At 44.0% G+C, this 12,355-nt stretch overlaps 1 protein-coding gene across 1 annotated transcript in view; it reads right to left on the bottom strand.

Moving 5' to 3' along the window:
• DGKG (diacylglycerol kinase gamma) overlaps positions 1-12,355 on the bottom strand; it is a 111,996-nt gene that overhangs the window by 58,812 nt on the left and 40,829 nt on the right. Inside the window, 4 exon segments of the mRNA XM_079976846.1 lie at positions 64-138; positions 1,105-1,154; positions 5,122-5,292; positions 9,790-10,047. Coding sequence (XP_079832972.1) covers positions 64-138; positions 1,105-1,154; positions 5,122-5,292; positions 9,790-10,047 — 554 coding nt within the window.

Genomic DNA, 12,355 nt, shown 5'->3' on the forward strand with positions numbered 1-12,355 from the left:
GTGCAGCAAAGAGAGCCTTCATGATTTAATTCTGACCATGCTCAGCAGAGACTCGAAACTCACCGGCCTCAGTTCTGTGGAGTCCCATTCAAGGTATTCTGCTACATGAACCATCTGGTTGATAATACGATCTAGCTCCTAGTTTCAGAAATAAGACAAAAAGGAAGGTAAAGGGGGGGAGATGTAGATGTGTGCACATCTTCAGCAGGGCTGGATAACCTGTGGTCCTCCAGATGTTGCTTGAACTTCTAATTCCAATCAACTCCAGCCATTATGACCAATGGACAGAGATGATGGCAACTGCAGCCCAGCCACACCTGGAGGACCACCAGCTTCCCCACCCTGGATTTACAGTAATGTAGTAATATGCATATGCTGACATTCCAAACGTATACCACGACACAAGGAAGGCATCCTGTCTTTATGATCTAGCTATGTGGGTTTGGTTTCTCGTTCTTGGAGGCTGTGAGGATAATTCCACTGAAGAACTTGCTCAAGGGTAATATATAATACCATGTGTCGCACAGAGAAAAATAGCAGGACTTGTATGCAATTTCTAGTAAGAAATATGGGATCTCAAGTCAATATACCATTAAGAAAATAGGAAGTCTAGCATATCTAAGCTTCATTAAAGGCCTTGACAGCCTAGAAAAGCTGTATCAAAGATGTGTGTGGCATCAGGCTTGAGTGGTTCCTGGGCATTAGGCAGCTAAAGGTCCCCTTGCCTTTGCCACTGATGCCCTCCCTCCATTGGTGCTGCTGCCACTGCCACCAACATCAATGGCTCCCTCTGTCCCACCCTTAAAAAGAGCAGTCAGGTTTCCAATAATGCCTGGAGCAAGGCTACATCCAAAAAACTGGGAAACTGAAAGGCTAAACTCGGCCATACTACTGCCACCGCCACTAGATAAGCCTGCCAGGACCTATAGGAATGCCACACCTGCCCGCCCCCCCCCCCCCCAAGACCTAGCAGCTTGACCCAGAGACCAATCAGATATCACAGATGCGCATATGATCCTCTGCACATGGGGAGGCCTCCAAACATTTAGAAAGACTTGTGTCCTCGCCTTCTTGAGAAGGGTACTGCTTTGAGAGACGGCTTACCGAGCTGTCCAGGAGGCCATTGCCATCTGTGTCATAGAGGCGAAACATAACTGCAAGAGAACACAAATTAAGAGCAGGCATGTGGTGTGGGCCACATATTTTGCTTTTTTTAAAAAGGAAAGAAAGAAAGCAAATCCAAAGACATGGTTGAAAATGGCATGTTTAGCATCACGTCTAGTTTGGCCCTGAAAGGGAGGGAAGGTGGCGAGAGAGACCAGGCTGAAAGTTCGTTGCTGGAGTTGGCTGGAATGAAACTGCAGCTCTTGGGAGCTGTCCAAGTTGCTTTCCAGGGGGATCTTTGGCCTTGGGGGGGGGGGAGTGTCCATTGGTCCCATACTCTACATGTACCTTTTAAAAGAAAGCAAATGTTATTAAACCACACTAACTTTCCAATGCCCAAGGGATCGGCTGGGTACCTCTCTTTCAGCTACGCTCTTCCTATTGGAGTAGCGCATTCATTGATGTTGAGAGCCCTTCACTGTTCACTTCCCGTCAGCACCTAGACAGAAATAGTTGCCCTGTGAAGTCATGTGCAAGCTTAGACAATGGCCTAGGGTTGAGTGCAGTCAGGTTTTGGTTCTGGCCTGACAAACAGAGGCCCTGCTAAAAGATTTTATGACACACCAAACCCTACATGCACTTAAACAAGCAAGTGACACCTTTCTACCTATTTTATATATCTTACGTTTTCTGAACATGCTCATCAGTGAACTTAATATAAGTAAGTGCACAGCCTGGGCAGTGCAAGCACCGACACTTGGCATCGTTAGGGCAGTTGCCAGGGTGACAACAGCCTGGTGGGAACAACTACGGGTGCCACTTTGATTTTATGTGTGTGATCTGGTCTCCTAGCAGTATCAGGTGGTGGGGTCTAGCCACTATCACATCCCTCCCCTAATTAAAGTTTGTGGGGTATTAAATGGTGACTAGACTCATTAGCTTAGCATTGCTTGGAGTGCAGAGTGTCATGTTAAAAGGCCTAAGATTATTAGAAATAAGAACCTGGACTGTGCTTATTAGATGGCACCTTTATTTCAGTGTCCCCACCTTGTTTACAACTACACGCAGCCTGGCGGTCTTCCTTCCAGAATTCTCTTTCCCCTTTTTTGCCTGCTGTAAGAATTCTGAGTCTGGATCAAGGAGGAGATATTCCAGAAACATTACTCTGGGCTGCCAGGTAAGCCCTGAATAGTCCACTGATGGAGGATGGAACACAATGAACACTTTGCTCCTCAGACTTAGAGCCAGGGGCGGAGGATGGGGTGTGCGGTGGGTGTGCTCTGTCCCGGGTGTCACCACTGAGGGGGGGGTTGACAAAATGCCGGGCAGCACTCACAGCAGCGCCTGCAGTGCACCCGAGCCACCGCATCTCTCCTGGGAGAGACGCAGTGGCTTGGGAGCACGCAGGCTCCATGCTGCCCATACGGTCCGCCCACTGCCTCCCACCCCCAGCTGTAGGGCGGCTGAGTGGGAGGAGGCAGGCAGACTCTGGAGGCCCTGAGGTGTGCCCTGCCCCACCCTTGGGTGCGCTGCCCCAGGAGTCCAAGCGGCTTCCTCCGCTGCTGCTTAGAGCCAGCCTTGGGCATCATTAACAGCTGATTTAACATGCAGGAAAAATAACAATAATAAGGAATGCCAAAATCACCCAACTAGCAAAACAGGGATTTAACTGGCAAAAAAATAGCGTTCAATGGTTGCAACACCTATCTGGTCCTATCTTCATGACAATGTTATTTCATCAGAGCTATCCTGCCCGCTGATCTCAGTGCTGCTTTGGGTACTGTGCTTCAATCCTCACTTGTATTCCTGGTGTCATGTTGAGTTGTGTCTATCTTTTGACCTCCACATTCTCCGTGTGCTATGACTCTTCCAATTGCTTGGCTTGCTCCATATAGTGTCAGTTTCAAATAATTTTTGTTAGGTGACCACTTGAAAGAAACTGACTGTGGGGCGTTTCTTTTATGAAAGCTTTGTGCAAAATTTCTTTGATAAACAGAGATGTCGCATCCATCAGTACGTGGTGTCTTTTAAGAACAATTAAAAAGCAGAAGAAAAACAAGCCAAGGGCACCAGAGGGCAGCCTTGCACAGTTTCCTGAAATGCTAATGTAACAGAGCCATAAATTCTTTCCCATGGCTTTGTGGAGAGTAATAAATAAGTAGCAGCATGCCTTCCTCCTCCTCATCATAGTACAATTGCTAGGCACCCTCTTTCATCTCTTGCCTTTCATTCAGATCATGATAACCAGCTCAATCCATGAAGCAAACCACAATTTTTGTGCAGTACTTGAACTGTGCAGGTAATGAGAAGAGATGAGCAACTTTGCCCTAGAAGAAACCTATTTAGTAGTTACAAAAAAACAAAACGAAAAATAGAAACACCCCTCTTCTTAGACATGTAAGTATCCTTTTAAACAGGCAAGCTCTGTTACCAGGGTGCCTATTCATCAGTCTACATGTCAGTGATGCTCTTTCCAGAGGCCAGTTTCAACAACACATTTCCATTCCTGCTGTGGCATTTTGAAAAGTTCCTGGGCACAATGTTATCCCTGGAGCGGGTTATCCACATTATGGTTCCCAAGCTGATCCTGTGAGGAGGATCCTACAGTATTCTGCTTCGTAATATTTTCATAATTAACCTGCCCTTTGGTGCGCAAAATGACTCTGGGGTTTCTAATGGCAAATGAGTCACACAGTCAGCTTGGCACAAATTCAGAGCCATCCAAGGGAGAAGGAGAAGGAAAACAGCCATGATAAGCTCTGTGGTTGTGTGAGTCAGCTCTGCAAAGAGTTTGTATGGAAACTGATTGATGAGCTTTCATCCCTCTCCATTTTAGAATTCACTTCTTTTAACGGGAGCAATCAATGCTGCATGCAAAAGAGCTGGATTGTCCCCAAAGTTTTTTGTTTTTTTTTAATATTAAAAGGTCCCTTCCAGATCAAATTGGAAACTGCTTAAAATGCAAAATCAAATTTAAATTCTGAAGTTTTGCCTAGGAATTTGTGTGACGTTTCAGCTTTTTAAACACACACAATGTCTACTTAAGTTGGATAGGCCTAAAGCAGAGATGGCTAACCAGGATCACCCACACTTTGACATACACCACCCATCCAGAGAGCACAGCTTATGCTCATATGCAGGCAGATACACACATACATCTAAATGGCATACATAGGTAGCCCAACACAGGAGCTGGTGGTTCACCCCCTACGCTTGACTTAAGGGATTGCCAGGAGTTTGGCATTTTAGTTGTCCTTTTCTGTCTGTTTCTGCTAGCCAAGATAGATGAGCTGCAGGATCCAGGAATTTTCAGAATTCCTCTGAGAAGAAAAGTCTCTAAACTTCTCCAAAGTTAAGGATCATGTTTTCTCCTGGAGACTGACATATTTTTTTCTTTTAAAGGCATTACTCCAAATTATAATAAGCAGGGTTCTGAGGGGATCTGGTCCGTTTACTTTTTGTGATGTTCTGTTAAGATACATTTTAAAGAAGTTTGTGGGGGTCATGAATGATCTAAGGTTGCAGGAAATAATATGTGTGGGGCTTGTGGATTAGATTAAAGCCCCCTACACACACGGTATCTTTTATCCCATAATTTGAATATAAGAAAAGGGTCCACCACCTCAGGCCTGTTTTTAAACTCTGAAGAAGGGACCCAAGAGAAGCAAACACAGCATAGAAATATGACCTAAGTTGATCTGGTCAACTAAGAGGTGCCACCTAACCAACATATCTGCCTATGATGCTCTAGAGGAAATGGATGGAGAATGAGTGGAGAGGGATGGAGGATTGTGACCCAGTTGATTCACAACACACACACACACACACACACACACACACACGCGCCTCTTGCCAGAACTTGAAGCTCAAAGCCATTACTGCTTCCCCTGAAACCACAAACCCTCCCATTCCCCCCCCCCATACCACACCACTGCCTCCAAGTGACCCCAGCACAAAACAAGTCTTAAGACCTGGTGCTGTGGTCACAGACACTCTTCCTGTCACCCAAGCACTTACACTCCAGCTTATCCTCAGCCCGTCCCCTTTCCAGCAGTGACAGGTAGCAGACAATGTCCTTCAGGTAGACTACCTGAGCCAGTGGGGCTGACAAATGCGGACTGGCTGTTTTCAAGGAGATGTGGCTCTTTCGAAGGCTGAATGGTAATTTCTTCTCCAAGCTTCTGGAGCCTAAAGAGGAGGTCAAAAATAAGCACAGGTGTTTCAAAACTCCAAAAGAGATGTTGGACTATGCGGTCAGGTAGACATTAAAAAGACAACAGCAACTCGGGGCCTTCTTTTGCTTGATCCTACCAGTGGCACAAGCACCTCAGGAAGGGCTTGCCAGCAGCGCATCCTTATAGGTCTGTTTTATCTTTAGCAGTCTAAACTAACTTGGGCAGCAACAGCAGAAGTGCAGCACAGCAATCCTTCCACCTAGGGGGAAGCCTTCCCAAACCTTCCACTTTGCTCCTTAGTTTCAGGAAAGCTGCGCATAGCACTGCACTAAACTTTCATCACTCCCTAGTGGGTGGCTGAATGTAATGAGACCATTTAGCTTCCTCCCCTTCCAGCTCTATGAACTGTTGCATGCCACCCCAATTTCCATGAGCGGTGCAGGATTCCAGGGGCTTATTCAGGGTTTGAGTTTCCTTTTGGGAACAAGGCACAGCACAGACTATGGCATCTTTATGAGATATGGCTTTATTTGCACATATATACTACTTGCGCCTAGATGGAGGGATTGCAGAGCATTCACATCCTGTGAGGTTCTGGCTTCCCCCTTAAGAGCAGCACTGGATTCTAGGGACAGCGAAAAGCCACCCTCTGTGTCTCCTTCTTCCAGGCTGTCATCCTCAGCTCCCTTGCAGTTCTGCCACTCCTTCTCCTGCTAACTGACTCCAAGGACCATCACTGGCCTTTGTCCCCTACTAAAGACCCAGATCGTGAAGCTGAGGTTCCAATACTGTGGCAACCTCATGAGAAAAGAAGACTCCCTGGAAAAGACCCTGATGTTGGGAAAGATGGAGGGCACAAGGAGAAGGGGACGACAGAGGATGAGATGGTTGGACAGTGTTCTCGAAGCTGCTAACATGAGTCTGACCAAACTGCGGGAGGCAGTGGAAGACAGGAGTGCCTGGCATGGTCTGGTCTATGGGGTCATGAAGAGTCGGACACGACTAAACAACAACAACAAAATAACCCATCCACCTAGCTCTGCAAGCTGTCTTGGCCCGTTAGCATAACTAAATCCAGGGGGTTTCAGTGTTTGACAAAGTTTAATCAAACCTTGATTAATTCTAACTTCTACTGAATTATAACACATTTAGGGGGACCTACCCCCCCAAAAAAACCTCATAACAGTGTGTAAAGTTTTTGAAATGAACTCCAAGGAAGTGTGTCAATGCACCTCCTCCTTTTTTAACCCTTTGGAGGAAATGCTAAGCACGTCATGTCAAAGTTGTGTGTGTATATGTGTGAGGTTTTTTTTTTTTTTACTGTGTTTCTGTTTTACTCAGCTTGTACTTTTAAAACTACTTTTGGAGGGTGGTTTTAGGGGTTTCATATCCCATTGTATTTTGTCTGTTAGCCTGGGAAAGAAATGATTAATATGTGAGCCAACTTTAAATATATGAAAAGCCATCACAAGTAGATGATGGAGCAAATTTGGCTTTTGTTGTTGTTGTTGCTGCTCCACAGCTGTCTTCCCCAGCCTGGTGCTCCCCAAATGTTGTCAGCCACTGCCAGCACGGCCAATGGTGCTCATATGAGTAAACCTCTTGCATAACATCCCAAATCTACACGTCTGCCAAGGTATATAAGGTATGAGGAGGTATATATGTATCAGAATACAAATTCATCTATATAACCTCTGAGAAGGAAGACCTAGGAAAAACAACCAAATACTGAAAGAGAAGTAGCTGGCTCAAGACTAGCAACTAAAAATTAGTCAACAGGTAAATCATAAGGCTGTGTAGACATGCACATTGATGTGAGCGCTGGCCCTTAGGAAATGAGGAGATTCACAACTTCTTCCACTTATGCTTCCCTGACATAAAGGAGTGGGTTGGAAGCAATAAGACACTCTGTGGCTTGCCCAACCTGGCTCCTATTGCCATGGTAAAAAAGATACTGGCTGACAGGATTTCAGCAGCAAAACAAGACACTTTCCTCCCACCCCGCCACAACATCTAAAGATGCTGCAGAATCCACTGTGCTTGAAATAGAAATGTGGCTTTGCAGCTGAGCTGAGGCAGCTGGTGACACCACCTCAGATAAATTAGCTTGTTGCAAATACACTCCAATGTTTGCAAAGGCAACAGTAATGTGCTTCCCAGAGCGTCTCAGAGGAAACTCTCAGGAGTCCCTGACTACCACTGTGCAGCAGATGGATGTGGCTGGGCCTGCGGAGAGAGAATGCTGGAAGTAACATAGTTAGTTATTGACCCAGTGAGAGAATTGCTTTTTGAAAAATCACTTTCTTGTCTTGATGCTGATGTGTTTGCTTCCCAAACTCTCACAGAGATCAAAAGTGCTTCTGTTCAACTTCCATTTCAGGTTTCCTAAGAAGACTTTGCTGACAGAACCAAACAGAGAACTCCAAGCTGTGGCTTTGGCCTGTGACATCTGCGGTCACATCCACACCATAAAAACACACCTCACATCCACCTGGGGATTAACATGACATCTAAGAATGTAAACTTATTTAAGGACAATTATGATAAGTGCTGGACTGAGATAAAGAAAGATTTAGAAACATGGTCAAACCTGAAGCTTTCCTTGTTAGGTCGAATTGCAGTAATTAAAATGAATGTATTGCCTAGAATGTTATTTTTGTTTCAGACATTACAAATTGTTGATAAACTGGACTGTTTCAAGAAGTGGCAGAAAGATATATCTAAATTTGTCTGGCAGGGCAAAAAGCCCAGAATTAAGTTCAAGATACTCACCGATTCTAAAGATAGAGGGGGGTTTGCCCTGCCGGACTTAAGACTTTACTATGAATCGGCAGCTTTCTGCTGGTTAAAAGATTGGCTACTTCTTGAAAATGCAGACATTCTAGATTTGGAAGGATTTGATAATAATTTTGGTTGGCATGCATATATCTGGTACGACAAGGTTAAAGTGTATAAGGGTTTTAAAAATCACATTGTCAGGAAAGCACTATATAATGTTTGGGTACGGTACAAAGATTTATTGGAAAATAGAACTCCCAGGTGGCTTTCACCTATGGAGGCCAAGGAGGTAAAGAAACTTAATATGAGAACCAATTGGCCGAAATATTCTGAGATTTTAGAACAAGAAGGTGGTGAATTTAAACTACAAAGTTATGAGAAAATAAAGTCCAAGGTACGAGATTGGCTCCATTATTTTCAAATAATGGAGGCTTTCAAACAAGACAGGAAAATTGGTTTCCAGGTGGAGAAATCGAAATTAGAAACAGAATTGTTAGAACCCAATACTAAGAATCTATCAAGAATGTACAACTTGCTGTTGAAGTGGAGTACATTAGATGAGACAGTGAAGTCTGCTATGGTTAAATGGGCACAGGACATAGGTCATGACATTATGTTTGCTGACTGGGAGCAGTTATGGACCACAGGTATTAAATTTACGGCATGTAATGCCTTACGAGAAAACATTATGAAAATGATTTACAGGTGGTACATGACCCCAGTCAAGCTTGCGAAGATTTATCATTTGCCCAATAACAAATGTTGGAAATGTAAAGAGACTGAAGGTACCTTTTTCCACCTTTGGTGGACCTGCCCAAAGATTAAGGCCTTCTGGGAAATGATTTATAATGAAATTAAGAAAGTGCTTAAGTGCACCTTTAACAAGAAACCAGAGGCATTTCTCTTGGGTATGGTCGGCCAGCTGGTGTCGAAGAAGGATAAGAATTTCTTTTTGTACGCTACTACGGCAGCAAGGATTCTTCTAGCAAAGTATTGGAAGACACAAGAGCTACCCACGCTGGAGGAATGGCAGGCGAAAGTGATTGACTTTATGGGACTGGCAGAAATGACCGGCAGAATCTGCGACCAAGAGAAAGAGACTGTGGAAGAAGATTGGAAGAAATTCAAGATGTATCTTAAGAATTATTATAAAATTGAGGAGTGTTAAAATGCTGAGGGAAAAGAAGACGTAGAATTGCAGCGGAAAATTGTGTTTAATTCTAGGGTGGAATAGAAAAAGAGAATGAATTTATATTTAATTGGTTAAGAAGGGTTGCTGAATAATGGTACTAAATTAAGGATGCAAAAAGGGAAAGGTATGGGGAAGTCCGGGAAAAGAGGGTTATGAAAATAAGGTTAAGAAAATATGAGTTTTTGTGTTTGTTTTTATGTTGTTTTTTGTTTATGTTAAAAAACTGGAAATCAATAAAAAATTTTATATAAAAAAAAAACAAACACACACCTCACATCCATTAAAATACATGGCTTCCCCCTCTCCACAAAATCCTGGGAATTGTGGTTTACCCCTTGCAGAAATACAATTTCCATACACTTAACAATTCATAGTTCCCAGGGTTCTTCGGAGATAGTCACGTGTTTCAGATGCATGTTAAATGCAACGTAAATGTATGTTGAGGACCTGGCCTCTCTTCACAGCTACAGAGAGTTGAGGAAGGGAAATTGCAGTGTTCATACAAGGCCTCAGGAACAGAAGAGCAAAGATGGGACTCACCTGGGGACTGTGGGCTAAGCAGAGAACCTGAGGAGAGCTTGGAGGACCCTGAGGAGTTTTGAGCCGAGGGGGTACCAGCAGTGGATTTCTGTGAAGATGACCTGGACCAGCTAGGTGAGGCATTCCCAAGGGCGTTGGCATTGGCAGTTGGAGCAGGACTTAGAGATGCTGTTTGTGTCTCTGCCAGGTTTCCCGGGGAGCTTTTGGGTTCAGGTGTGTGCCTTCCTGTGGCAGTTAGGAGAGTTTTCCCATTGATCCCTATAAATTCAAACACAGCATGAAGTCAGAACTCTTTAATGGAATGTGTTATTCTGCACACTCCAACTTGGAGCCTATTGGATGAGGACTGTCATGCAGTGTCCTGTGCAGATGGAGAAGTATCTCATGTACTGCTTGTGCCAGCTCAGTCCCCAGGAAGTTAGGCCTGGTCTGCTGAGTTCTCTCAAATTAGACACAAGGCTCATTTCTTCTCTGATCTGCTGTCTTACACTCATCTCCATCTCTGTTACCACAGGACTAGTGTTGTCACTGCATTTCATAGTGTTTTCAGACAGAAACGACTCTCCCTACCTTGATCACATCCAACACTATGCATTTAAAGCAGAATCAGGTTTTAGCCAGTTAATTATTTTTCCCTTCAGTAGGTCAGGAAAGGCCATAGCTGAACTATGAAGTCTAGCAAGCTATCAATATTAATTTCATCAGAGGAACCTGAGAAGAAAACAGAAACTGACGGTCTCCTAGGAAGCTCCTAAGCTGCTGTTTCCACAGAACTCCTTACACTTAATCTTATCACAGCTTGGTATTTCATAAAATGCGTTTGAACACGCTCCAGTTGTCTCTTTTACAATAACTATCCTGTCAGGATAAAAAGATTTATATTTAGAAGTGTGCATTGGATGCAGATGAATCCTGAGGGTGGGGTGCCTCAGGAGGATTTTTTTTGCCTTGCCAGTGATGAAGCAGAATCTGTACAAAGTGGTACAAGTCGCAGCAGGGACCCATGAAGCCCTTTGTGGCACACTCGTGATCCAGACATGAAAAAATGCTGCAGACAAGCATCTGATGAAAATAATGTCTCTAAGCTTATCATGATGTCAGGATGGGGTGATGGAAGAAGCAGACCAAATACCAAAGTGGGAAGAGGAGAACACTGTGACTGACAGGCCTCCAGTACAAAATTCTCTCTATATATATTTGCTTGTAATTCTGCAGATAGGTTACCATACCTACAAATATCATCCACTTCTGTCAAAAGGCATTATTTTGATTTTCCAATAGTGAATGGGGTAGGAACAAAACATATAAATAGACCCTGAGCTGAATGGGCTGTTTCCTGAGATGCCAAAAGGGGGTTTGAAGTGAAGCATGCTTTTTTTCAGCTGGAACTTGCTGGAAGTCAGTTCCAGCACCTCTCAGGTTGTCATTATAAGAGAACAAGGGAGGCGTTCATGGTGAGTTCCTGCATCTCTTTTTCTAGAAAAATAGCACTGTACACACACACACACACAAACACACACACACACACACACACACACACACACATACACATTTTTTGTCTTTGGTACATAACCAGAATGGTAGATGCTACTTCAATGTAATATCAGCATTGTAGAGTTGAAAGAGCCATTTCTGCATAGCAACAGTTTCCTGACAAGACCTGATGGTTACAAATGCCAGGTCGCACAGAAACACTGAGAGAGGTAGATCTGTAAAAAGCTTTGGCATTCAAATACTGTTTGTTTTCTATGTTTACTTAGCTGCTGCATGTGACTGTGCGGGGATTCCAGAGTGAGAGAGTGGGTAGTCCCAGGTAAAAAAGAGGGAAGCAAGAGAGTACAGGAACCCAGCAACATCAAATAAAGGCAGGAGATTCAAGACAGACAAAAGGAAGGATGGCAAGATCCAAACCAGGAAAAAATATTCAAGGAAAAAATATTTAGACTTAAAACCTAAGGACAACTTTCTGATGATACAGTGGAACAGACTGCATCAGAAGGTGGGAAAACTCTGATGTGTTAGAGATTTTTAAGCAGATGGTGAATGGCTATCTCTCAGAGATGCTGTAGGGATTTCCTGCACTAGTAGCAGTTTGGATCAGATGACCTTAGGGCAGCTGTTCTCAACCTGTGGGTCCCCAGATGTTGTTGGACTACAGCTCCCATCATCCCTAGCTAGCAAGGCCAGAGCTCAAGGATGATGGGAGTTGTAGTCCAACAACATCTGGGGACCCACAGGTTGAGAACCACTGCCTTAGGGGATCCCTTCTATGTGTTTCTAATGGTTAAACAATGAAGTTCACTTTCACAAGACACGCTGATGGCCACCAACATGAACAGCTTTAAAAGGAGACTCAAGCTGTCAGTGGCCACTACACACACGATAGCTGTATATTACCTTCAGTCTCAAATTCAGCATGTCTCTGAATATCAGTTGCTGGAGGACAACAATGGGAGAGGACTGCTGCATTTGTTTCCTGTTTCTGGTTGGCCAACGTGGGAAAATAGTCGAGTAAATTAGAAAAGCCCAGATAGGCTTTTGTACTTATAAATATCTGTACAATACC

The sequence above is a fragment of the Podarcis cretensis genome, assembly GCF_951804945.1.
Source record: "Podarcis cretensis genome assembly, chromosome: 5".
In the NCBI taxonomy this organism is placed as follows: Eukaryota; Metazoa; Chordata; class Lepidosauria; order Squamata; family Lacertidae; genus Podarcis; species Podarcis cretensis.